Genomic DNA, 27615 nt, shown 5'->3' with positions numbered 1-27615 from the left:
TAATATAAATTTTTATATTTTAATTTTTTTAAAAATTACTTAATTAAGTTTTTTATCTAAACGTCTTTAATCTTATATAATACTCTGAAGGTGATGAGTGTTAATTTGTAGGAGTAGCAAAACGGGTCGAATCCGTCGGGATAACCTGTCGAATCCGCTAAAAAAAAGCAAGTCGGGTTAGGATTTAAAACCCACCAAATAAAAAAATTCATCAAACTCGCACCGCCAAAAATTTTTATTTTTTGTTTTTTATTAAATAAAAGAGTAATTACTACCATAAAATTGATAATTATATAATTTTTAAATATTTTTTATTTTTATTTTTATTTTTTTTAGTTATTAACTTTATTTATTTTATTTTATAATTTTGTATATATATGTTCAATTATGTGATTTATTTTTTAAAATAAAGACGGTTATATTGATAAATATTATTTTAAATAATTTTATTAAAATTAAAAATAAAAAAAGATAATAAAAAATTATATTATAATTTAATTATTTTTTATTTATATTTAATTATTATTTTTTAATAATTTTAGTGACTTACTTTTAAAAATAGGTTGAGAACTAATAAAATTTTTGGCCTAAATAATAAGAACTAAAATCGTATAGTGACTTACTTTTAAAAATAGGTTGAGAACCAATAAAATTTTTGGCCTAAATAATAAGAACTAAAATCGTATTTAATCATGTTTGTTACTTCTAATAGACCGGTGAATATTTTAAATCCGGCCTGGGTCAAAATGAACCAGATTTTATCGAACATCCATTCTTTGGAGCTAGTTTTTTTTTTTTTTTTGTTTACCCAAACGGTATCCCCCAACCCGACAGGTTAAGGACTAATCCGTCGCGGATCTGAGCTCCATTTAAGGGTCTGTCGCTGGCCAATGAATTGCTGCATGCACAAGGTGGGGTTCGAATTCCCGACACTTGCTTAAGCGGATAAGTGAGCTGACCACTCGACCAACCCAAGTTGGTTATTCTTTGGAGCTAGTTGATAGTTGGATCTTGATTTTTGGGCTGCCCTGAAATTCTTTTGTGTGTTTGTTTTTGGGTCAACAACTCTTATTATTTTTGCAATAGTAGGGGACTTAAGCCCAAAAGAAAAGAAACAAATCAGACATTACATTGGAGGCATCTTTCTCCTCCTTCTCTAATTAACTGCTCCTTTAAGTCGTTAAGTGGGTTGTCAAGGAAATTGAATCCACGGTGGAATTTGAAACTTCTCTTGGCTAGCCAATCAGCGCATCCATTCCTCTCCCTCTGTATATGTTGAAATGAGATTTCCCATGGTCTATTCTTCATCTCGCAGATCTGAATATGGAGAGAATTATAGTGAGTTCCACCTTTTAACTCCCTATTGATTTCTTCTATTTCCTCCATTGAATCACTCTCAATCACTACTCTTCTCATCCCCAAGTTCCAGGCTACCTTTAGACCGTGATATATCCCCCATAATTCTGCTTGTAAAATATGGCAGATCCCCAAATTTGCTACGAAACCACCAATCCGTTATCCCTTGTGTGTTCTTAACAGTCCTCCGCATCCAGTTTCTCCAGATTCATCCTTAACTGATCCATCTGTGTTTAAGTTCACCCAACCTTGTATAGGTGGGTTCCAATTGATGTCTTCCTTCGTCTCTTTTGTTGTCGTCTTAAACTGTTCATCCTTGTATAAAGCCTCTTTAATTCTGTCAAGGACTACTGTGATGGCACTAACTGCGTTTCTGGGTCTCTCATATGGTGGGGAGAATAATTCCTGATTCCTCCATTTCCAATTCCACCAGCATACAACAAAAAATATATCTTTCCACTGGTGTTTAGATGAGATGTCGATGCTGTTCTTTAGATTCAGCTCCATCCACTCCTCTAACTCTGTTACAAAGAAGATAGCCAGGCCTGTGGTTGAACTAATTGTGTCTATACTCTAACCGCCTTTGAGCAGTCTCTCAGGACTGCGCAGGGCAGGTGTGGCAATTTGGATTAGTCCCCAGCAATCCAGCATCTTCGCTCTCCTACTGGCGGTCAGTATTCTTCCATGTGCTACAAGCCATATAAATGTTTTAATCCTCTCCGACCCTTTCCATTTCCAAATTCTCTTCCAAGTTTGCTTATCTTCTTTTTTGTTGATCCCTTCCAGGAACTTGTAAGCAGACGCCACCGTAAAATACCGGTATTGGAGTGTATCCAGCTAACCGCGTCTTCCCTGTCTTCGATTGGAGGTGGGATTGCCCGTATCTTATTAATGATTTTCTTTGGAAGGTAACTTCACATCTCATCACATTTTTATTCTCCTTTTTTTCCCACGTAGTCAGCCACAACTGCCTCCCTTTCCTTATCTAAGATAGGTTTTAGCGTATAATTAGACAGCTTGTTTTTATTTGGCACCCAATATTCCAGCCAGAAAATAGTATTTTTTTTCATTTCCAATTATTTTACTGCACTGTGCTCTAAATACTGGCCATATTTTTACTAGATCTTTCCATAGAGGAGAATCTGTATTCTTTGAGATAGGTGATTTACTTTTCTGTCTCTTATTCATGTACTGACTTTTTAGAACCTTTGCCCATAGAGATTCTGCCTCTGTTATGAGTCTCCAAAGAACCTTCATGAGGAAAGCTTCATTCATGCTGCTCATCTTTCTCAGACCTATTCCTCCTTGCATTTTTGGCTTGCATAGCATGTTCCACCCCACATGATGTACCTTTCTCTGGCCTTGATTTTTACCCCAGATAAAGCATCTCTGGGTTTTTTGAATCTGCTCACATATGTCTTTGGAAATCTTGGTGTGTTGCATCTCAAAATTTGTAATTGGATCCAAGACTGCTTTTTAATTGTAACTCTTCCAGCCAAGGATAAGCACTGTATTTTCCATCCTTTAAGTTTATTTTGCACTCTCTCCAGAACATTTTTGAATTTATCCATTCCTTTCCTCTGGTTGGTTAACATAGCACCTAGATATCTCCCTATGCTTATCTTCTCTTCATACTTGTTCAGTCTCATTATCCGGTTTCTCTCTTCTCTTTTTACATTGCTTGAAAAGGTAACTGAGGTCTTGGCTTCACTTATCTTTATTCCCAACACTTTGCATAATGTTTTCATGCAATTATTCACTTCCTTCATTTGGTTCTCTGACGCTTCCGCGAATATAAGTAAGTCATCTGCGAATAAGAGGTGTGATATTTCTGGTCCATCTCTACCAACCTGCATAGGTCTCCACATACCCTTTTCTACTTTCTCTTCTATGAAATGAGATAATCTATCTATAGCTATGACAAAAAGGTATGGGGATAGTGGATCCCTTCGCCTTATTCCTCTTGTGGGGGAGAAAATCTCTGTCCGCCCTCCATTCCCCATCACATCAAATTTGACAGATGAGACGCATTCCATAATGAGCTGGGTGAACTTCACTCCTAAACCAAATTTCAGTAAACATTCTTTTAGGAAGCTCCATCTTAAACGATCATAGGCTTTCTCGAAGTCGTATTTGATAGCCATATAACCTCTTTTTTTTTTGGTTTTCTTTATCATGTGTGTCAGCTCTTTAGCTATTAGAATGTTGTCTTGAATACTCCGGCCGGGAACAAGCTAGATTGGAATGGCGAGATTCTATCTCTTAGAGTCGATTTTAATTGTTCTACAAGAATCTTCAAGAAACACTTGTAGCTCACATTGCACAAAGAAATCAGTCTGAATTAAGTGATAGCTTCTGGAATTTTGACTTTTGGAATCAGAGTGATGCGAGTGTCATTAGACTGCCTTATATTATTTGGATCAGTCCAACATTGCCAAATGAAATGATTCACATTTTTCCTGACTTTACTTCAATGATTTTTGTAAAAAAGGGAGGGGAATCTATCGGGTCCTAGGGCTTTAAATGAGCCTATATTGAATAAGGCTTCCTTTATCTCCTCCTCTGTAGGTGTCTTGCCTAATCTGCCTTTTATATCCTCTTCTAACGGTGGGTATGTATTCATAGTAGCGAGGACAGGGGCATTTTCTTCCTTATACATGCCTTTGAAAAATTCCAGTACATGAGAGATTAGCTTCTCTTCTTCAATCCAGCTTCCGTCCGTGTTTTTTAGTTTCAGTATCCTATTTCTTCTTCTTCTGATAATGATTGAAGTGTGGAAGTATTTGGTGTTCCTATCGCCTTCCACCACCCATTGTTCTCTTGCTTTTTGTTTCCACATTAACTCTTCTCTATCCAGCATGTCCTCCAGCTCATTGTTCAATCTTTTCTCCAATTTTTCAAAGAAAGGGTTACATCTATAGTTAGGTGCCCTCTGAATTCCTTCCAATCGGCTCATAATTCTCCTCTTTTGTTTTGTCACGTGTCTGAAAATCTCTTTGTTCCACTTGGCCACCTCATCAGAGAATTGCTTCAAAGCACTACCCAACTGTATGTCTTCCTTCTACTGTTGCCTCACAAAGTTATCAAATTTCGGGTGCAAATTCCACATTGCTTTGAATCTGAACGGTTTATTTTTTATCTTCATTCTCTGCGGTTCCATCATAATCAACAAAGGGTGGTGATCTGAGCATACTCTGGCAAGAACTTCCACTTTTTCTTCTGGGTACTTGATTCTCCAATCCGCATTTGACATAGCTCTATCCAGCCGTTTAAAACCCCTGTCTAGGTTCTCCCATTGCGGTCCCTTCCAGGTAAACCTCATACCTGTAGCTCCCAGGGCAATTAGCACACAATCTTTAATCCACTCTTTGAACCTTCTATAGGCCCCCGATCCACTCTTCGCCCTCTTTCCTCCTTTTTTCCGATGGGTCTGCTATATCATTAAAGTCCCCGAACACAAGCCATTCACCCCTTATAGAATTCTTTAGGCTCTTGATATCTGTCCACATCTCCCTTCTCCTACTTTTCTAAGGGCTGGCATAAACTGCCCTCAAGAAACAATTCTCTTTTGTTAGCTTCTTTCACCTTTACATGAACAAACTGCACTTTTGAAGTAATGATATCCATCACCAGATTTTGATCTTTCCATAGAATCCATATTCCTCCATTGAAACCATTTGCTTCTTCTATATGATAGAAATAAAAACCAAACTGTCTGATAATAGCTCTAGCTTTCTCACCACTGCTGCGAGTTTCCATCAGAATCACTACATCCAGATTATTAAGCCCAACCATTTCCTTAAGGGTGCGACCAAAAGCTTGACTTGCAGCTCCCCGACAATTCCATGACAAGATTATCATTAAAAAAGAAAGGAGAGAAAAAGTGATAGTCCACAAAACTAAGCCTCCATAGGCATTTTCCCTTCTTCCAACGCCGTTTCTGTCTCCATTCTCCCTCCTGTATCCATATCTTCAGCATTCATAGCTGGAACCTCTCCTAAGTTGCTGGTGACTCCTGCTCTCCTTTCATACTGCTCCACTGCTTCCATCATTATTTTTGTATTTATGGACTGGGGGTCTGGAGGTCTAGGGATTATGGGTCTGTTATCTCTATCATTATCTCATCTCCCTGTATGGTTTTTGGGACAAAATCATCAAACGTGGGTGTTACTGTTGCTTGGCTTAAGGGTTTTGCATTGGGGAATCTGGGATTGGTTGTTCCTTGCTTGGTTGATGTGATAAATTCTGTGAAGAAATCTATCAAACAATAGATAGCCGTGGTTTCATCTCCGATGTGAAGAGCTCCCCGTGTTTCAGGCCGGCTCCAATCCCAGGTGGACGCTCTCCTCCAGCGTGGCAACCCCACCTCAACGCGCATGTGCTTCCCTCTGTTTCCGCCGCTCAGCTGTCTCTTCTCGCTATTCACTCACGAAAGCTCCCCTTTTTCACGGATTTGGTTGAACAGGTAATGATCAATTCGAACACTAGATCCCTTGTCTCCTTCTCCTAATTTTCTTTCCTCTGTCCTACGATACGTTGTCTACAGATTGTTTCTCGGGATTCTGGTTCCCCGCCGTTCATCGAAGGTTAGGGATTTTGCCATAGAGTCTCAAATTGAAACTCTCCAATAAATCAATCAGCTACATTCTTCTGGGCCCTTTAGTTCCAAACCTGCTTTCTTCTTCATCATTCTTCTTTCCCTTCATTGTGTATCCTGTCTTACACGGTTATTGTAGGTTTTAATGTCTAGGGTTTGTGGATCTGCCATTTTGCAAATTGTGTATCTGTTTTGGTGGGTTTCTGGGTTCATGTTCTTCACTTCATTCTTTGAAAGTTGTTGTTAATTTGATTATGATTTATGATTTGGGTTCTTCTTCTTCATTTCATCTTCATTTTTTTTTTATGTTAATTTGATTATGGCTTCTCCTTTTTGCTAGCTGTTAAATTGTTTGTTGCATGTGGTTTGTGCATTTTATAAATTTTTGGGGTTTTCACTTCATTCGTTGGAATTTCCTGTTAATTTGATTATGGTTTCTCCTTTTGCTAGTTGTTGCTACTCTCGCCTTCCTGCCTCGATCTTCTCTGTGGGTGTTGTGATCCCGATTCTTCCATCTCCACCGTGTGACCTGTCTTTCTGTCCTTTTTCTCAGTTTCTCTCTGCACGGTGTTGGTGTCACTCTGAAATCCTGGATCTTCAACCCAGTTTTCTTTATCCCCATCCAGTTCGTGTTTCTGGATCCTTTCTTGGATTATCCCAGTTTTCTTTATCTGGGTACATTGTGCATCAAGGTGTCCGTCTTCCATCGACGTTTTCTGTCCCGAACGACCCCTCAGAACAGTATTGGTATCATCATCATGTTTTCTATAATTTGCTTGATTTTGTTTCAAATAAATGCTAATTTACTAATATTTATACTGTAATCTGTTGGTAGATGAAGATGTATAAGAGATCAATTGAGAATGGGGTTGAAAAGAAAATTATCGATGAGAAAAAAAGTGATTAGTTGATTTTGAATTAGTGTGGGTTGGTCTCAAATTTATCTTTTTTTGGGTGTAGCTTTTACTTTGTTTTTCAGCTCTCTTGGAGTTTCAGCTGAACTCTTCTGCATGATTGATAAAAGTTTGTAGCTTTTATTTTATTTTTATCTGGGTCAATGTTGATAAACTTGGTACTTAAAGGGGTGTTTTCATTTACACTGGCTTTTACTTTGTTTTTCAGCTCTCTTGGAGTTTCAGGTGAACTCTTCTGCATGATTGATAAAAGTTTGTAGCTTTTATTTTATTTTTATCGGGGTCAATCTTGATGAATTTGGTAGTTAAAGGGTGTTTTCATTTACACTGGTATGTGATCGATTGAGATTTGTGTTGGAACTATTCCAAAATCCAAAGGGCACTGTGTTTGAATTTGGATGGCTTGATTTGTTGGTTTGTTACCTTTTGGATTGATGCTTTTTTTTTCTTCTGATTGTTAGTTAATTATGTGTTTTGAGAATCAATTTTATGCTTATTAGTTTGTAGGAATTCATCATTAACATTAATTAAAGCTATGTTAGTACATTTTCTAAGTTCTTATGATGATTTGATACATGATAAATAGATCACTCCCAATTTGGATTGCAGAATAGTTCAAGTACTGCTAGAGGATGGGAACGAACGAATGGCACATCGAAAGAAGATCTAGCTTGACGTTTTCTGTCCCAAGTGACCCCTCAGAACAGTATTGGTATCATCATCGTGTTTTCTATGATTTGTTTGATTTTGTTTCAAATAAATGCTAATTTACTAATTTTTATACTGTAATCTGTTAGTAGATGAAGATGTATAAGAGATCAATTGAGAATGTTGCTGGTTTTGGATCTGAAAAAGCATGTAGGAAGCTATTTGGACTCTATGATGTTAAACATCACAAGTCAACCGGTTTACTCATGCACCAACAATCATAATTTGAGCTGATTCTTTGTATAATGGGGTCTTCTCTTCTGTATCCTTGTTTATGGTTAGCTATGATTATTTTGGAATACAGCCATCAAAACTCAATTCTGTCACCTATTTAAATATTATTGCATAGTCATTACCTTTTAACTAACTTTTTCTGCAATGAAGATATTCAAATGATCTGAATTTTCTCTAGCAATATATTTGTTCTACTATGTATATGCTAGACAGCATTTTCAGTGTATAGAATCCGACCTTAGTGTAATCAAGATAGTATGTTCATACCATTATCAAATAATTGTAATGTTTGGAAATGTATACATGTCAGATTGGTTACTGTATTTTTATTGTATGGCAGTGCTAGGGGTCACCTTCTTGTTCTTTGCCTTGATCATGTGCAAAATTCGGATAGTGGTTCAATGACATTATGTTCAAAAGCAGGATCATCATCTCTACGAACTTCACCATTTCAATTGTTACATATGCTCCTGAACAGTTATCAGGCAGCAGTCTTGGCAGCAGCCCCGATGATAATAGTTCCGATGGGATCAAACTAGATGAAAATGAAGTATGGCAGTTCTGATTTGCTTATGGAAATACATGGCAGGGAATGGTACTTGCAATCTGTCCTTAACTTGATCGTTACTTCCTGGCATCAGCTGGCAATACTGTAATTCATGAAACTTGCCCCTTTTGTCTATTTATTCTATCACTTCCACACTGCCATCCCATCCTTTCTCAAGATTTTTTCATTGAGTTGTATTTATGTTCTTATATAATCTACTCATTAAGATATTTTCTTGAATGCAGTTTTATGTTTGTGATTTCCCAAATGACAATCCCCAAAGAGCGAGAAAGTTTGCGCAGGGAAGGACACGTTTCTTGGTAACATCATTGACTATACATTTCACTAGAATCGCTGTTAGTGATTTCCGTGATGATGTCCTTTTCTATTCCTACCACGAGGTGAGTGGTACTGCAGTCTCTATTGTGGAAACCCCCCCTCCCCTTTCCCCAACAACTCTGCCTTCTTCTTTTTTCTTGAAAAAAAAAAGGAAAAATAAAAGATAAATGGACATAAGAACTTAATTTTTGAGGTTTACTTTTCATTGGATCTTCGTGGGATATTAAAGAGCATTTTCTGCATTAATATTGTTTTAGGTTTTCTGCTTTAGTTATGGATGTTTACACATTATTTTTGTATTCTTTTTCTTCTAATCAAATTTCTTGTTCTATGAACATCATCTCTCTCTCTCTCTCTCTCTTCACGTTTTCTTTAATAATAAAAGTTATCCTATGTTTGGTATAGTAGGATAAAAATCCACTTATCTTGATATGTTTTGAGGAGGTTGGTAAAGTGATAAAGTAAGACTTTAATCACCCTTGAATTAAGATAGTAGGCCTCACAAATAATACAAATTACAAATTCAAATGTTATTAAAACTCTACTTTTTTCACTTTACCAAACCTCCACATTTTAGATGATCTTTTTCCCCCTTCATGACCAGAACTGTGACTTTTTTGGTGAACTGTTTCACTTATAAATTCTAATTTATGATACAAAAAGATTGGAGCAACTTTACTCTGACCCATTGCTGAGGTTAGTTGCTGATTGCAGTCTTATGGATGCTGAAACGGCTTTCGGCTGTCGTTTCGGACCGTAAAGGAAGCATTGCTATTTTATGTTTAGATCATTTGGAAGGTTAGCCTTCTGTTAAACCAGCTTCTCCTTAATGATTTTCTAATCTAGGTTCAGGTTGAAAGAAAATTATCGACGAGAAAAAAGTGATTAGTTGATTTTGAATTAGCGTGGGTTGGTCTCAAATTTATCTTTTTTTGGGTGTAGGTTTTATTTTGTTTTTCTGCTCTCTTGAAGTTTCAGCTGAACTCTTCTGCATGATTGATAAAAGTTTGTAGCTTTTATTTTATTTTTATCTGGGTCAATCTTGATAAATTTGGTTTAAGTTAATTTTTTAGAGAAAACATTCTGCTTTATTTGCAAATTGGCTTCTTGAAACTTAGCTTATTACTCTAAAGATTTTGTGTCTATTACAGAATAATAATATTTGTTTTTTAGTATCTATTAATTGGAAAAAGGAGTTTATATTTTTATGATTTTTTTTACTTTATATTTGATGGGCTAGTTTGGTTTGAGTAAGATGTATGCAATTCACTTGAGTTTTGGTGGACTTTAACTCATTTCAAGTATTAATTTATAATATTGTATAAGATGTATAGCTTATAATCAATTTCATGTTTTTTTAAATAGATAGTCACATAGGCTGGTAACATGTTCTCCTCCTATTCTCCATTCTCTCGACTCCACTTCTCCTCTCTAGCTCTCTTTAATTTGTCAAAACTTTGGAAGATATGGGTTAGGTAGCTCTCTCGAATGGGCAGAGCCATTCTCTAAATGGTTATAGGAAGAGCTGTTGGTATGAAGAAGAGATTGAAGACAACTTAAAATGGTATTTTGCTCTTAATAGGTACATCTTTTTAACTACTCTTCTTCCAAATTCTTAATTAGGCAACCCAAATGTATCATATTTGCTGTTTAGAGAAATATAAAACCAATGTCCATAACATGAATCATATTTCTTGATAACATGTTCTATCAGGAACAAAAGATACTAATTTGGAACTATTAGGCAGCTCATTAGTCAAAACTTTTGTAACTGAAGATTGTGCAATATCTTGAGATTTATACCTGGTTGCTCTTTTTGTTACCATGCATCATTAATTTTTTTTCCCTGTTTATACCTGGTTACTCTTTTTGTTACTATGCATCATTATTTGTTTTCCCTACTCTGGTTCTTCCCCGTCTGCAGGATTATATATTTTCAAGCAATAATCTTATTCTTTTTTTTTGTGTATTTGTTTGCAGATAGTTGAAACAGGGTTTTTTATGCACTATTTTCCTACAGAGTCTTGTTGCATGTAGAAGTGATTGCAAAAGGTCGAGATTATATTGTTTTTGTTTTCTATTAACGATTTCTTGTTATATATGATGTAAAGATACTGAATTGAGTTGATTTATGCATTTTTTTGGCACAAGAGAGCATTAGCAAAATGATAAATAATCAAGAATTATGTTCCACGCATACAAAGGACGGGTACATATTTAGATTAATATATAATTTGTGGCTTTTTTTTTTTAATAACCATGTGATTAACAGATAAATCATATATAACTGAATTAATAAAATTTGTGATAAAAAATTAAATGTATGTGATAAGTCTCTTTTTGTTTTTAGGATGATGTGTTGGTTCCAGATATAATAATTGCTAGACATGGTGACGAGCTGAAACATGAAATTGTCCTAATTGATTTCTGTGACAATTGTATCAAGGTTAAATAAAAAAATCGAGGGAAAAAAATTTGGATACCTTCGAATAAGATAAACAAGTTATTTGCTTTCTATAAGTTCAAAAGTATGGTCAAGAATGTATGTCACAAGAGGCATATTTTTTGTGGCTCCTATGAATAGGCGAAATAATGCAATCTATATGGATTTTTATGCATTTCACTATGTTACAGATATTATTGGTATATCTTTGTTAAAAGTAATCCAAGAAAAGTTGGGGTTAAACTACTTTGATGGATTGGATGATGTTGCATATGGTATAGAAGATAATGGGATCCATAGGAATATGAAAAGGTTAGAGTTTACAGTTTTTTTTTTTTCTTAATTATTGTTAATTTTATACATCTTATATTTTAATTACTGTATTTAATAACATATTTATTTAAAAATATATCTATAATTCATTATGTAATATAATGTTATTAGTTGCTTTTATTATTGTCTATCTGTTTTTTTATTGTTTTTTAATTTGTTCATTTTTTTTGTTGTTAATTACACTTGTAGTTCTACTTGCAAAGAATTGGAAAGAACAATTCCAATAAAACTACTGTCAAGAAGAGATCAATAACAAAAAAAAGAGGATATGTTAATTTTTTTTGGTTTAATATTAGATTGGTGTTACATGTGTTCTTGATTATCATTCTTAATATAATCTAATTTGTTGATAAATTTGTTACATTCAAAGTGTATTGATTTCAAGAATCAATTTTCACTTCACAATATTTTGTATAACATTATTTTACATTTTTCATTGTTATCATGTTTAGTTTCCTTATATTTTTTCTATAAATTAACATTGAAATATATAGTTATGTTGCTGGACATCACAAAAAGAGGTTGACTAAGTATGATGTGAAAACTGATCGATTTGTAAGTTTGTATAATTATTATTTCATACTTATTGATTACTTTATTTTTATAGACCATTTCTAACTTTTTCTTTTTTACACAGTATATTCCCTATGAGTTTGCTAGGTTGCTATTTAACAATGAAGGATCGGAACATTGGAGGTTTATTGTTAAGGACTCAGAGATTACTAAAACATTTGTAATGCATGTCTTGGAAAGTAAAGGTAGAAAACGAGAGTACGAAATTGGTCCTAAATGGAAAGATTTTGTGAGAATGCATAAACTTAGAACTTGATATTTATGTGTATTTAAGAGGGTTTCGAAAGATCATCTAATTCAGGTTTATGTGATTAGAAAGTAATTATTCAGTTGTTTGGAGACTTTCTTGTGTTAGGTTTGGGATGTGTATTCTATTTTGGACCCTAGGTGTTTCATAATCTAAAATTCAAAGTATGTATGGGATGTGAACTTCTTGGTTAATCTATGTACTTTTTGATATGTGAATAATTGCTGTAAGCAAATACTTATTATTTGGTTATCTTTTTCTTTTTGTGTTAACAAGTATTTGGTTATCTTTTTCTTTTTGTGTTAACAATCAAATTAATATTTTTTTAATTATAGTATTAATTAACATCCTGAATGATTGTTGTATCTTATGAGTTTACTTTGATATGGTGTTACTTTTTGTTATTACTCAGATATTAATATAAGTTATGGTGTGTTTTAAGTTTGATAATTTTTTGTTTTGTTTTTCTATTAAGAAAAACAAAAATAACACCATATTAAAGTAGACTCATAAGATATAGCAATCATTCAGGATGTTAATTAACATTATAAATAAAAAAAATAGCATATTAATTTGATTGTTAACACAAAAAAGATAACCAAATAGTAGATATTTGCCTACAGCAATTGTTCACATCTAATATCAAAAAGTATATAGGTTAACTAAGAAGTTCACATTCCATACATACTTTGAAATTTAGATCATGAAACACCTAGGGTCCAAAATAGAATACATATCCCAAACCTAACACAAGAAAGTCTCCAAGCAGCTGAATAATTACTTTCTAATCACAAAAACCTGAATTAGATGATCTTCTTTCGAAACCATCCTAAATACACATAAATATCCAGTTCTAAGTTTATGCATTCTCACAAAATCTTTCCATTTAAGACCAATTTTGTACTATCGTTTTCTGCCTTTACTTTTCAAGATATGCATTGCAAAGGTTTTAGTAATCTCTGAGTCCTTAACAATAAACTTCCAATGTTCCGATCCTCCACTGTTAAGTAGCAACCTAGCAAACTCATAGGGAATATGCTGTGTAAAAAAGAAAAAGTTAGAAATAGTCCATAAAAAATAAAGTAACCAATAAGTATGAAATAATAATTATACAAACTTACAAATCGATCAGCTTTTACATCATATTTAGTCAACCTCTTGCTGTGATGTCCAGCAACATATCTATATATTTCAATGTTAATTTATAGAAAAAATATAAGGAAACTAAACATGATAACAATAAAAAATGTAAGATAAGGTTATACAAAATATTGTGAAATGAAAATTGATTCTTGAAATCAATACATTTTGAATGTAACAAACTTATCAACCAATTACATTATATCAAGAGGGACAAAATCAAGACTACATATAACCCCAATCTAATATTAAACCATAAAAAAATTAACATACCCTCTTTTTTTGTTATTGATCTCTTCTTGACAATAGTTTCATTGGAATTGTTCTTCCCAATTCTTTGCACAGCAGAACAAGTGTAATTAAAAAAAAAGAACAAATTAAAAAATAATGAAAAAACAGATAGATAATAGTTGAAGCAACTAATAACATTATATTACACAATGAATTATAGATATATTTTCAAATAAATATGTTAATAAATACAGTAATTTAAATATAAAATGTATAAAACCAACAATAACTAAGAATAAAAAGAAAAAAGAAAAACTGTAAACTCTAACCTTTTTATATTCCCATGGATCTCATTATCTTCTATACCATATGCAATATTATCCAATCCATCAAAGTAGTTCAACCCCAACTTCTCTTGGATTACTTTTAACAAAGATATACCAATAATATCTTTAACATAATGAGATGCATAAAAATTCATATAGATTGCATTATTTCGCCTATCCACATGAGTCACAAAAAATATGCCACTTATGACATACATCAAACCGATCTTGACCATGCTTTTGAACTTATAGAAAGCAAATAACTTGTTTATCTCATTCGAAGATATCCAAATTCTTTTTCCTCGGTTTTTTAATTTAAGTTTGATACAATTGTCACAAAGATCTATTATGACGATTTCATATTTCAGCTCGACACCATATCTTGCAATTATATCTAGAACCAACACATCTTCCTAAAAACAAAGAGACTTATCACATACATTTAATTTTTTATCACAAATTTTATTAATTCAGTTATATATAATTTATCTGTTGATCACATGGTTATTAAAAAAAGCCACAATTTATATATTAATCTAAATATGTACCCGTCCTTTGTATGCGCGGAGCATAATTCTTGATTCTTTATCATTTCGTCAATGCTCTCTTGTCCAAAGAAACGTCTAAATCAACTCAATTCAATATCTTTACAACATATATAACAAGAAATCGTTAATAGAAAATAAAAACAATATAATCTCGACCTTTTGCGATCACTTCTACATGCAACAAGACACATTGTAGAAAAATATTGCGTAAAAAACCTGTTTCAGCTATCTGCAAATAGATACACAAAAAAAGAATAAGAGTATTGCTTGTAAATATATAATCCTGCAGACTGGGAAGAATCAGAGCAGGAAAAAAAATAATGATGCATGGTAACAGAAAGAGTAACCAGCTATAAATCTTAAGATATTGCACAATTTTTAGTTACAAAGGTTTTGACTAATGAGCTGCCTAATAGTTCCAAATTAGTATCTTTTGTTCCCTGATAGAACATGTTGTCAAGAAATATGATACATGTTATGGACATTAGTCTTACATTTCTCTAAACAGCAAATATGATACATTTGGGTTGCCTAATTAAGAATTTGGAAGAAGAGTAGTTAAAAAGATGTACCTATTAAGAGCAAAACATCATCTTAAGTTGTCTTCAATCTCTTCTTACGAAGGAGGGTGGTATATTTGTGACACAGGTAATATAAGACCAATGTCCATAACATGAATCAAACATTTATTAGAGGAAGCAAAATTAAAGTGACATTTATATATTGTTCAGGCAGGACCTGCTGGAATATTCAGCCACACTGAGGTCTTCTCTTCTAACTGCAACACGTTGAGACATGTTTTTAAGTGTAAGTAATCTTTTGCCCTTCTCTATGTAATGCTATTTTGATTTAATAATTCCCAAATTAAGCAGTTGACGACTTTTGCAGATGTTGCGACTTACACAGCTCATATCCCATCCTATGCTGATATCTGGGGATGGGTCATGGTAAAGATTATTACTTTATCATATTTTTAAGATATTGTTTTGTATGCTATGTCACAGTAGGAAATGGACCTCATCATATGTTAATCATTCTTTTGCTCTTGGAACATAACAGGCTTCGGATTTTCCATTAGAGCTGAATGCAGAAGAGATATACCTAAGAATGAGACAAAGGATTAAGGGAGAAAATAGATATATGGATGGCAAAACATTCTCATCAGCCTCAACATTGAGCAAAGTTGCTCGGAATTTGTAAGTGAAATCAAATTATAAGTTTGTAACTTTTGCTTCTCTCAAATATCTATTGTTGACAAGCATAAGCCATTATTAACAGGTTGGACAATGAAACTCATCTACACAGAGGAAGCTGCAAAGTTCATACATGGCCATGGCAAGCATGCTTAATTAACCAAGCTTGACAACAAGTATCACAACATCTAAAGAAAACAAGTGAAATCCCATGTTATGTTGTTCTTCTCTTTTATTTTTTATTAAAGATGTTGTGTGAAACACTTCATGAAAATTTTTATGATTAAAGATTACTAATGAATTAAGGCTGAATATGTTTGCAATATTACTTGGATTTTTTTATGACATTTATGTTTTCTTGTAACACTTATCCATCACAAACGACTCTAAGGCTGAACTGAAAAATAGGTGTCAAAAATATCATATTAACTAAATGAGTTTGATTTTTTTTTTAAGATTGGATTCTTTTTGTTAAGCGCAAGAAGAGAAAATGGACTGTATTTGGTTATTACGGAAGCAAGATTTCGCAATGCTTTGGCTTTTACGTTAGTTAGATAAAGGAAATAACTTAAAATATAGATTTTTAGTTTGTTTAGTCAATTTTTTATTTTAAATTGTTATCATTAGTTAGCTTATGATGTTGGCTTAATCAATATAATTTAGTATTATGCTATTATTTTTAGGATTCTTTTGAAACTAATGAGATCAGTATCTTTATCTCTAAACTTATTTAATTTACTACTTTTAACTTAATGTTCTGAAAAAATTACAGTGAGAATTCAAAATGGTCATACATATGATAAATTTTCTTTTATGTCACATTCATTTTTTATTATTTGATTTTTCATTTTGATATTCACAATAAAATAAAATCAAAATTGTCATACTTGATATCAAATATTCATATGCATAAAACTACAAACCATTGTTTATTTATAAAAATTGTTCATGTATTAATAAAAAATTCATGTGTTCTAATTTTATACTTTACATCTATATGTCAAAATTTAAGACAAGACCCCATCGACAAGAATTTTATCTAATTACATAAATAGTGAACTTAATTTTGTCTTTTATTCAATATATTTTGAATTTAACTATAAACTAATTTTCAGAATTTTAAATATTTCGTGAATGACATTATGGTATAAATAAATTTGATATTTTTTAAATGGCATTTACCTTTGTACACTTAATAGGAAATTTACATAAGTAATAGATTTTAAGTTTTAACTAAATATATATAAAACACTAATAAAATAGAAAGCCAAAAATATATTTATGTTTTTTACATTAATTTTAATAATTTTATATAAAGAAAAAGGTATTACTTATGTGATTTTACAAATAAATTTGTTGTTTTGGATAATAAAATTATTCATTGTTAGAGGTACTATAAATTCATATGTATTTAATGTTTGACTCTTTGTAGTTTATCTTCTATTTTGTAGTTAGAGGAGACGTATTTTTTCCTGACTGTTATTTCATTTAATGTGTGCAAATTATACATTTTCTTCTCTTGATCAGTGATGACAAATTTGATATAAATTGTCTTGTGTATTGATGCAAGATACAAACTACTGTTTGGAGGCCTATTATTCATACGCTCAAAGAACTTTTGTCAAAGGGTCAAGTACATGTAATGAAGCTCTTCTTTATTGTTCCAAATCAAGGATCAAATAGGGTCACTAAGCATTAGTTCAAATATTTGATTCCATAGTTTAGGTTAAATATTACATGTAAATCGAATTTTATCTTTGTAGTTGCATTAAGGGTTTTTCCTTATATTTTGATTGTGATTCTAATTAACTATGTGTACTATTGTTAAGTCACGTGCATAATTATATTACTCATATTACTTTTTTTTAAACCATTAAAATTATTGCTTTTTTTGCTTTACCTATTTTGTTTTGGAAAATGATTTCACTGGGATTCATTATTATTTTAAATTTTAAATATGGTTGAAAATTAACTAAAAAAAAAGAGTATCTGTTGATTGTCAGCACTCTTGGTTTATTTTTATAATTTTTATGACGTAAGAATAACTTGGGGTTTACTCATGAATAATTTGAACTTTTTTCGTTGTGCCTGAATTAATATAATGTACAGTGCTTTGGGAGGAAAAAATTTTCAGTTTAATTATGAATATATTTTTACTAGATTTTAAAGATATTTGATTATTAAAACATGTTTGATTCTTTTAGAATCATCATAATTTTTACCATACTGATTTTGAAACTCATATACAAATATAACAAGAAGGCTCTATAAATAAAAAAGAATAAAAAACAGCAACAAGAATTATATAATGTGAAGTTTTTTTTCATTGTACATATATATGATTGGGAGATTTAGTGAAGTCTTTCCCATGATCGTCATTTACAAAAGAAAATTCTATAGTGTGAAGTCAGAAGCATACTAATTTAAACAAGGTAATTATATATTTATGTTGTTCTTATCACTCTCTAGATACTTATCTATTTATCAAACTTTTTATTATTTCCTTTATGTTTGTGGATTTTATTGGGAATTTGAGCCATTTCAATAAAAGATTGTAATAAAAAGGCCACATTAATTTGTTATTCTATTTGACTTTGATATTCATATACGTGTGAATATATTCATATATTTCATTATCGTATTAGACTTTGTTATTCTATTAGTTTTTTATTTCATTATTTTTTTATTTTTGGCAATCTAGCTACATACTCTTTTTCAAATACATAACATTCTCAAATATATAATATTGGGTAAAGTATATTTTTTGTCCTTAAAGTTTGACAAAATTTTCAAAAATATCCATAAGTTTTATTTTGTTTCAATTTTGTCCTAAAAGTTTTTTATTTGCATCAAATATACCCTTGTCGGCTAATTTTTCAAAAAATTTAAGATCGATTCAACAACAATTTCATAAGAACAACCCCTCAACACAAGCAAATCAAGCATAATTTTCATGCATTATTGTTATATTGGTCTTAAATTTTTTGAAAATTTAGCTTCCGATGGTATATTTGATGCAAATCAAAAACTTCTGTGACAATATTGAAACAAAATAAAACTTAGAGGTATTTTTAAACTTTTGCCAAACTTCGGGGACAAAAAATATATTTTACCCTATAATATTATAAATCATGTTTCAATCTTGACTTCCAAACTATTAATGATGATGGAAAGTTAGAAAGTGACCAAGACTAATGAGAAATTTGTTTATTATTATATTCTATTTTTGATGTGGAGTTTGTTTCTTTTTTTCATAATTGAATCTAATTATTTTTCATTATAAAATTAATAGTTTAACTAAAAGATTTTTTTTCTTCGGAATGAAGCAAAAAAGGTAAGTGATTATAGTATTTGGGATAACAATTCTACTAAATTGTTGCTCTATAATAGGCATCACAAGGACATTACTATCATAATTATGCTAAATATGAACACTTAATGTTCTGAATTTCAAAGGGCTTATGTTTCACTGGCAATATAATTTTCAGGTGCAGTCCTTTTTCTTGCAGTTACGATAGAAAGATTATATCACTACATGAGAGAACTCTAAATTAGAAGAAAGACTGATGTGGTAATGAAAAATTAGAGGCAACTAAAGTATTGAAAGCAGAAAGAGACAGATCAAAAGTAAAACTATACAGCTAGAATCTAATCTCAAGTCTAAATAGAAGATATGGTATTTATTATGTAAGCACTTCTTTATTTGTTTGATTATAAGCTTTAGGCTATTCCTTTTTCTAATTTATATATTTTGTATAGTCAACTGAACTGCACATTTATACCGACATTTATCCATGTTTTAAAGCTAAAATATAGAAGCTAAATTGTAAATTTCAATGGCCATGAAAACTGTTTTCAAGACTTTAGAGTTCTTTTCACCATTAACAGTTTTCAAAATAAAATCAAGGAGGCTATCTTTTTCTCTCTAGAGTTATGTTATCCTTTGGTCTTTATGGTATTGGGGCTTAACTATACTATTTTGTAATATATAGTCTGAAAGTTTTTTTAATTGCTATGAATATATTTTTGTTACTTTTTGTGGGTCTAAAAATTAATTAAATATATTAGATCTTATTAATATTCACTAATTACTATCAATTACCTACTTATTATTGTATGTATATTTCTTATATTGTGTTCATTGATATGTGCGCTAAATGTGCAATTTCAAATTTTTAGAGATTGTTTCTTTTCTTTTTCCTCCCAAACAAAATAAACTATCTATCTCAAAATTCAAATTTTTCAATTGAGATGTATTTATAAATAGAGCAAGTACCTCTTGGTTGAGTTACGGTCATCTTACCTCTTTCTAGCTCATTGTGTTGTTTTCTTATAAAGTTTGTTTTAATATTTATTTTAGTTAGATTTTAATTTTAATTCTCAAGATAGCCTTAATTCTAGAATTTTGCAGAAACTTGAAGTTTAATTAGTTGAAGAGAATGAGTAGTGTCAAAGGTACTATATCTTTCCTACATGTATCTGATGATTTTTAATTTTTCAAGAACTTGAAGTTCAATTAGTTGAATTTCAATGTTTCTTTTTCTGATATTTTTCTTTTGTTTAATGGAAAATTCAGAATTAATTTGAGAATAAGAAAGTTCATTAGAGTGCACAAAATGAGTTAAATAAACACTTATGAAAAAATTATCTTTTTTATATAGGATTAAAAATTTTTTTCTTAATATCTTGGTCTAATTTCTTTTTTTTTATTGTGATATGATACTTTAGGATTTTTACATCATACTTTGTCTCACTTTTATTTATTTATTTTTGTTCTTCCCTTACACTTTTGTATTTCCCCTAAATTTTATTTTTTATTTCTACCCAATTTCTCTTTGGTATAAGCTTTTACTACTATTAGCAGCATTTGGATTTTCAAAGCAATTTTTGATTCACTATGAGTTTTAAGAAGAAGTAAAAAGTGGCCATTTTAAGTACACTTAATAGTAAATAAAGGACTTTCAAAGACCATGAAGTTGCTATCAAAAGCAAAGGTCTCAGTTTTTTATTTTTATTATTATTATAAAAGCTTTGGTCTTGATTGGTTCTTGAGTTTCATGTTTTTAGAGTTTTGATAAAGGTTTCAATTTTTATTTACATATAATTTATTTCTTTTTCACAGTGGATCCTCAAAAATGAATGTTGTATTAGAGTTTGTTTTAAATACTCTTGAACTCTGATTTTTCTAATTTCTTTCTTTCATGTTAATTTGTTTATTTGATAATGTATTAGATAAATCTTGCTCTCTCATATATAATTTTTTTTATAAATTTGGATTATGATATCATAAACACTTAAAATCCTACTATGTTATTATCCATCAGTAATATGTTCTCTTTTTTCTTTCTAATGTTATAGTACATATAGTTGTGATTGTTCTGATTTCTGTTCATTTGAGATCTTCAAGGTATTGGTACAATTTCACTGTCTAATGTGTAAGAAGTTTGATATGCAATATTAGTTCAGAATAGTTAGTCTATGGATTTGATTTTCATGATCTTTCTGTTTGCAGGAAAGAATAGTTGCACCTTATCAGAAGCATATAGTCTGTAATCTGAATCAGGAGCCGGCCTCTGGCAATATATATCAAATGTTTCAGTGGCTTTTCTCACTCAGCAAAGGTGATAAATAGCCCAGAGATGAATTTTAGTTTGTTTGCTAGGTAAGAAGGCTCAATTGTTAACAATTTTTTTCTTTTTCTTCGTTGGCGATACCACTTTAACATATTTTCATATTTGAGCATCGATCCGATCTAGCAAGAACCGAGTTAGATAGATTTTGCTGCCACGGTGGGATTGCTTTTTCTATCTTAGGCTTGCTGCCTTATGCCAAGAATTGGAGTTAGATAGAAGTTGAGTTTAAAATGTCAGTTTTGTCTTTTCTCCCCGTAGCAATGCTTTTATAGTTATCAAACATAGAATTGATGTGTCATTTCATGACTCTTGAACTCTTTAATGGTACATATATTTTTTTGTTATTTTTTTACGCCTTGCTCTGTAACACCCTAACTATCAAAGCCCACGCTTCCGGCTACGCGACTCTGATAGCTAAGACATTACAACGACTCTTATACTATTTAATACTAAAATATGAGTCTGTTTAAAACTTTAAACCGTAACACCGCTCTAGAGATACTTTCGTTCGATAACGTACATCCATACATACCATACAACTTACAAAACTCTCAAAGAGTACAATCACACACAATAACTTTACAAGTATTAACCAATACAATTCCTATCCCTCTTACATAATGTATAAAGATAAAGGCAAGGGAACAATATATAATAACTAAAGCAATACAAACATCACGACGACTACTAGATAAGCTCTTTGTGACTTCTGCATCCATATCCTAAAAGAGGAAATTGTAAGGGGGTGAGAACATCATCTTCGAAAGGATTCCCACCACAGGGTTGCAGAATTACTATAATAGGATACGAGAGATAAAATCGTTACAATGATTGATAACCACCTTATGTATCTTTTCAAAAACAACGGTTTATGATAAAAGAGAAATCTGAAATCTTTTCTGAAAGAGGAACGGTTCAATTCTTGAAAACTCAAAAGTCTTTCAAAAAGGTTTATCTATACTGAACCAAATTAGCCTTTCATACTTGTTCCAAACCAGAAACACCAACCAACATGGCCTTCGGCCCAAATTATGATCAACCACAGTCCCAGGCTCAAACAGTCCAACCAACAACCATTCACCACGGTCCAATGGAATCCCAGTCACAAACACAAGTGGGAAAGTTCAAGCACAAACAAATAGTTACTACAAGTAGAATAATTAGCAAATAATCACAAAGACAAACCAAGTACAATATTCACACCCAAACAATGTCACATAGATGCATATGATGCATGCCTATCGTAGTGGCTAATGATATCATCTGTCGATTATATAGCCAACCCGACAAGTCCTGGTAGCTAACCATTGGATTGTGCCTCTGTCGTGCATCCCCAACTCGAGTTATTTCTCGATCATCATCATGATCATAATCATAATCCATATCCAAAACCCTCACTGGTGTATATTCACGGGGGCGAACTCATCCGGGACTTTCACAATGCCCGGCCACACTTACGACATAGGATCAGCAAAGTATCGAGTCTCAACCTGGAGCACGTGGTGGCTAGCCACTGCTTCTACCTAGGAAAACTCGTATCTCAGATAAGTGGAAGTGCAAAAATCACAATATCAATATCTCAGCATATATGCATTTATTCTCAGTCATAAATCAACATTCATTTCAGCCATCCGGCTTAAATTCATGACTCATAGTCAACCATCCAGCTCATAGTTCAATCCAAAACCAGCCAAAATTCATAATTATACACAACTATTCCGGCTCATAACAAAATAGCACTTCCACCATCCAACATCATCAATTTCATAAAATCAGCTTTCAAGCCATAAATCACTTTTTCTCAATTCAATTTACTCTGAAATCATATTTTAACTCTTTTCAGCATTGGCTTTAAAGATCTCATTTCTCAAATCATCTCAGGTTCATAAGCCACATTTACTCAAAGTAGGTTCCCCTTTTAAAACAAAGTCACCCTCGTCATTCTCTTTCCAAAACTTCCAAAACCATGGAAAGTTAAGGATTTATTTAGAAATGTTCAAAATCATCATTCCAACAACAGAATTTTATAACAAAAGTTCCTCGGCAGAGTCTCAAGTCTTTAGGGAAGGACAACCTATCTCAATTTCTTAAAAACTCATTGAAACTCTTAAAATCATAGATTCTCGGTTCAAGTAAATAAAAACTGAATTTATTATGAAACCGAGTCATACAAAATCACGAGTTCCAACCCAATCCAAAAGAATCCATTCACTTGAAATGGAACTAGTCCATTTGAATCAAACCACTTTCAGATTTCTTCTTGAAACCAATTCTCTAACCTCTTACAAGAGGTCTCAAACGTAATTATTCAATTAAAAGTCCCATTTCCTTTAAAATCATAAAAAGCTCCCCTGAACAAAGCCTTTAAGTATAACCAAAAGCAAGAGCCCCTTTTTGTATTCAAACCAATATTAGAACATAATATTTTCCTTCAGGGATTCAAATGGTGAAATAACTCATTTCCAAATAAATCGAACTCGAGGCATATAGTTTACTTAAATAGATTAAGCTCGAAAGCACAAATATTTTCTTAATAAATCAATTAATACAATTTCTCAAATATTTTACTTTTCTAAATAACTTGTCAAACAAAGTCTAGGATTTTATAGAAACTTCAGCAGCACCTCCCCTAAAACTTGGGCTTTGCCATCCGGTTCGGGTCCTAACTAAACCGTTCCACAATCCTTTTCAACAGCCCAAAATCCAAAATCAGTTCAAAGGCAAGCTAAATCCAACAATCACCTTATTTTCATATTTCAAGGAAACCGTTTCAATATCAAATCATTATAAGGCGATTAACTCATTTCTAAAGCTTTAAAGAAACGATTCAGCAATAATCATTTATCAAAACCAAATATTTAAAGCAAACCAGGCTGAATCCAAAAGCATATTCTATTTTTCACATTAACCAAAAAAATCAACTCAACTCAAATCAATTCCCAACGGATTAACTCGGTCTCAAAGCTTTAAAAGAATCAACCTCAAAAGCATTCCGTTTCACAAAGCTGCACAACAATCCAGTCAAACAAACCTTCATAATCATTCAAGACAACCAAACAGTACATAAGACTGATACAATCACATATATGCATTGTCTCACATCAGTATCCATATGTAATAATTTCAATATATAAAATATAGTTTTTAGAAAAAGCCCCTACCTCAAAACACTAAAACCATAACCCAAACGTCTTTGAATCTCCTTCGTCTCGACCCAAAATCAATAGTAGCTTCAAAGCACATCCCCGCCACTTGCGCAACAGCATAAGCAGCTCTAAATCACAACACGCAACCCCGGTTACTAAATCCTAAGAACATTCATATCGCAAAGACTCTAACACACGTGCAAAACACTAACGCGGGGACTTCCAAAACACACATACTTACTAAAATGACAAAACAAAGTAGCTGCGAACTCCGAGCACGAAAAGCAAGCATGAATACACGACTCTGTGACAGAAGACACTACAACACCTCAGCATAAGTTCACAGAGCAGTGACAAAAGGCTTTTCGAATCGGAAACACTTATCGCTACCGAGGACTCAGCGGCTATTTTCGGCGACAGAGGCGGCGGAGGCGAGGTGCGGCGACACCCAGCGGCTCTTCCTCCCTCCACGCGACTCAGATGACCACTGCAGCAACAAGCCGTGACTATGGTATTCTCGGAATCCAAAAGAAACAGAATCCATTAACAAGACCTTACCGGCAGGGCGGCGCGGTTCCAGACAGCAGAGGCGATAGGGAGCACTGAGGGCTCAGCAAACAGCGGCGGTGGCTCCCTGTCTTGCCTTCTGTTTGCGTTCCCTCTTTCTCGGACCAGATAGGCGATAGCTGGGCTCATCAGCGACGGCGGCGAGGCGACGCTTCTCCTCGCAATGGTGTCTTCCATTAATGGCGCCAGGGCACGACGGCGACGCCGGGTTGAGACAGAATGACGATGGTAAAGGCTCCTCCTTCCTCGCGTGTCTCCCCTCTGTTCACAGACCTCCAATAACGGTGATGGTGAGGACTTCAACGGCGTTGACAAAGCGGGCTCCGACGGCGCATGGGTCTCCTTCCTCCTCCTCTCTTCGATTGCGTTGCTCCCTCTCTCTACGGTGACAACGCGTGTGGCAGATCAAAGGCAATCTGACGGCAAGACGCGGCTCCACAGAGCGGCGGTGCATGCGACGGCGGCTGCGGGGAGGCGGTAGCCCCTCTACCTTCTCCTCTGCTCTCTCGGACCCCTCTCTTCCCCTCTGTCTGATTGCCGTTTCATGTGTGAATGATAGGAGGAAGGGAAGCAGGTTGAATGCGACAGCTAGGTTGGGAGGGTTTTCACTATTTGAAAATTAGGGTTAGGGTTAAGCTAGGGTAGTTTTGTAATTTAAATAAAAATATGGATAATATAGTAATTAGAAATAATATAATTAATTTTTTATTTTCCAAAACAACAATATCAATATATTAAAATATTGATCATTTAATCTAAATCATATAAAAATTCTTATTATTTCACAATTACCAACTTTATAATTTGAATATAGAAAATAATTCAATAATCATAAAATTTGATAATAAACCTTAATTTATTTTAAATTCAATTAATCGAAACTAGCTTTAATTTTTCTTTAATAAAAAAAATTTCCGAAATTAAAGCTACCTAGATACTGAATTTAAAATTAGCTCATGATAGCCCTTTTTCAGAAGTTCTAGATCTTACATACTCTCTTTTGTTTATTTCTTTATTTCTTGATTGAATGATTTATTTTTTTTTCTTTTTTGTTTCTGTAGGGGTAAATATTGAATATTATTATTAATATATGAGGTCTATATTAATTTTATAAGTATCATGAATATTTTTCTTTTTCTGATTTTTTTGCACCAAAAGGAATTTAGTCTGATTTAGATTTTTTCCCTTTTTTAACCTTCTAATTAAAATTGTGTGTTTTAACTTACTAATCAGATTTCATTTGTATGATAAGCACTATTGTTGTAAATTTTATATATAAATATATATGTACACCTCTAAAGTTGACCCTTCTTAAGATTTAATTATATACAACTTTTGATGGGATGGGTGTTTATTGGATTGAACTCTTCCTAATTTCTTCGCTAACAATGATTATGAAATGGTTTTGTGTCAATTTTATCATTTGGTTACTTCATTTGAAAATATTTTTTGTGTTAGTTCATTGGAATTAAGAGGTAACCCTATTTTATTAACGTGTGGTCAGTTGAATTTAAAGTGTCTATTAACATTTCAAACCAATTTATGAGATTTGGCAATGATATGTAACTATCTTTCTATTATTCGACTATATCCAAATTCCTTTTGTAAGTTACTATATGTTGTTATTATTAAAAATTATCATGCTCTTTTGAACTTATTTAGTTAATGAACTAATGGCTATGGCTTGGATGAAATTATTTGTTTGACCGTTTTTGAATGGTGTTCATCATGCCTCAATCCCAAGGAAGCTATGCTCAGGTGAGTTTTTGTGAATTTTTTCCTGTTGTGTGTTATGCAAGTTGACATGACTTTTGTGTCTTTTCTCTCATACAAATGCTTTAAAGTTGCAAGACTACCTTTGTAGGAATGGAAAATAATCTTACTGATTATCCATTCTTAGAAATAGTCTTTTTGCCATTATTATTTACTTAGAACTGTCTTTATTAGAATTGATTATGCTGATTCATCATGTTTTGCCTACTTTAGTTGTTTGATCTTTATTCCTATTTTATTTTAGTTATTGTGTTGTTATTGTATTTTTATCATCATTAAAAATTTAATTAACTCTCCATTTAACTTCATAGAAGTTATATAAAATTAGCTACAACACAATCTTTATATTTACAAAACTTGAATGGAAGGTTTTATTTATTTATTTAAGAATTAAGGTAATAGTTTTCTCTCTTAAAAACTTGCATGTTCTTGCACATTTCCAATTTTCTGTGTAATATTCATTTCACGTAGGACCATTCTGAATGTTTAAGGAATCAATGATGCTTGGTTTTAGGTTTGAAACATGGAAAGAATGTAGTAGGCTTATATATACTTATTTGATTCTGTTATGCACGTGTAAATCAATTAATTCTTATGTGTGTAATTGGTGAGAGTAAAATGTGATTTTTTTATTTTATTTTCTCTTTTAATGTAGAAAGTAGAGATCTATTCAGTATGATTTATATAAATTAGACTGGTTATTACACCAATTGAAAATGGGGGTGAACAAATATATATGTTGTGATAAAAGTGATGTTCTTTATCTT

General features: G+C 32.4%; 1 protein-coding gene across 27 annotated transcripts; it reads left to right on the top strand.

Moving 5' to 3' along the window:
* Positions 1–1187: 1187 nt before the first annotated feature.
* On the top strand, positions 1188–16074 carry LOC130979253 (thermospermine synthase ACAULIS5-like). Of its 27 annotated transcripts, none has more exons than XR_009086599.1 (16): positions 1190–2026; positions 2143–2264; positions 6404–6700; positions 7477–7579; positions 7668–7852; positions 8150–8461; positions 8602–8757; positions 9410–9493; positions 10061–10277; positions 10676–10747; positions 11330–11450; positions 11966–15184; positions 15268–15343; positions 15425–15483; positions 15596–15732; positions 15815–16074. XR_009086599.1 is itself a non-coding variant. In XM_057902643.1 (11 exons), the coding sequence occupies exons 6-11, from the start codon at positions 8402–8404 to the stop codon at positions 15897–15899; spliced, it is 516 nt and encodes a 171-aa protein (XP_057758626.1). In that variant the 5' UTR covers positions 1188–2026; positions 2143–2264; positions 6404–6700; positions 7477–7579; positions 7668–7852; positions 8150–8401; the 3' UTR covers positions 15900–16074. The 27 variants fall into 27 exon arrangements, 8 of the variants coding, with proteins under 8 accessions (XP_057758626.1, XP_057758629.1, XP_057758630.1 ...); XR_009086598.1 differs by having other exon boundaries at positions 9359–9493; XR_009086607.1 differs by lacking the exon at positions 9410–9493 and having other exon boundaries at positions 8150–8404.
* The last annotated feature ends 11541 nt before the right edge of the window (positions 16075–27615 follow it).

The sequence above is a fragment of the Arachis stenosperma genome, chromosome 5, assembly GCF_014773155.1.
Source record: "Arachis stenosperma cultivar V10309 chromosome 5, arast.V10309.gnm1.PFL2, whole genome shotgun sequence".
NCBI classification, from domain to species: Eukaryota; Viridiplantae; Streptophyta; class Magnoliopsida; order Fabales; family Fabaceae; genus Arachis; species Arachis stenosperma.
Note: the sequence above shows the minus strand (reverse complement) of the source record. Positions and strands in the feature narration are given on the sequence as shown.

Bases quoted from the DNA above. Each gene is read 5' to 3' on its own strand.
- LOC130979253 (XM_057902643.1), top strand. The intron at 8,758-15,267 runs GTGAGTGGTACT...TATATTGTTCAG, and splicing joins TTTTCTATTCCTACCACGAG to GCAGGACCTGCTGGAATATT. The intron at 15,733-15,814 runs GTAAGTGAAATC...CATTATTAACAG, and splicing joins AGCAAAGTTGCTCGGAATTT to GTTGGACAATGAAACTCATC.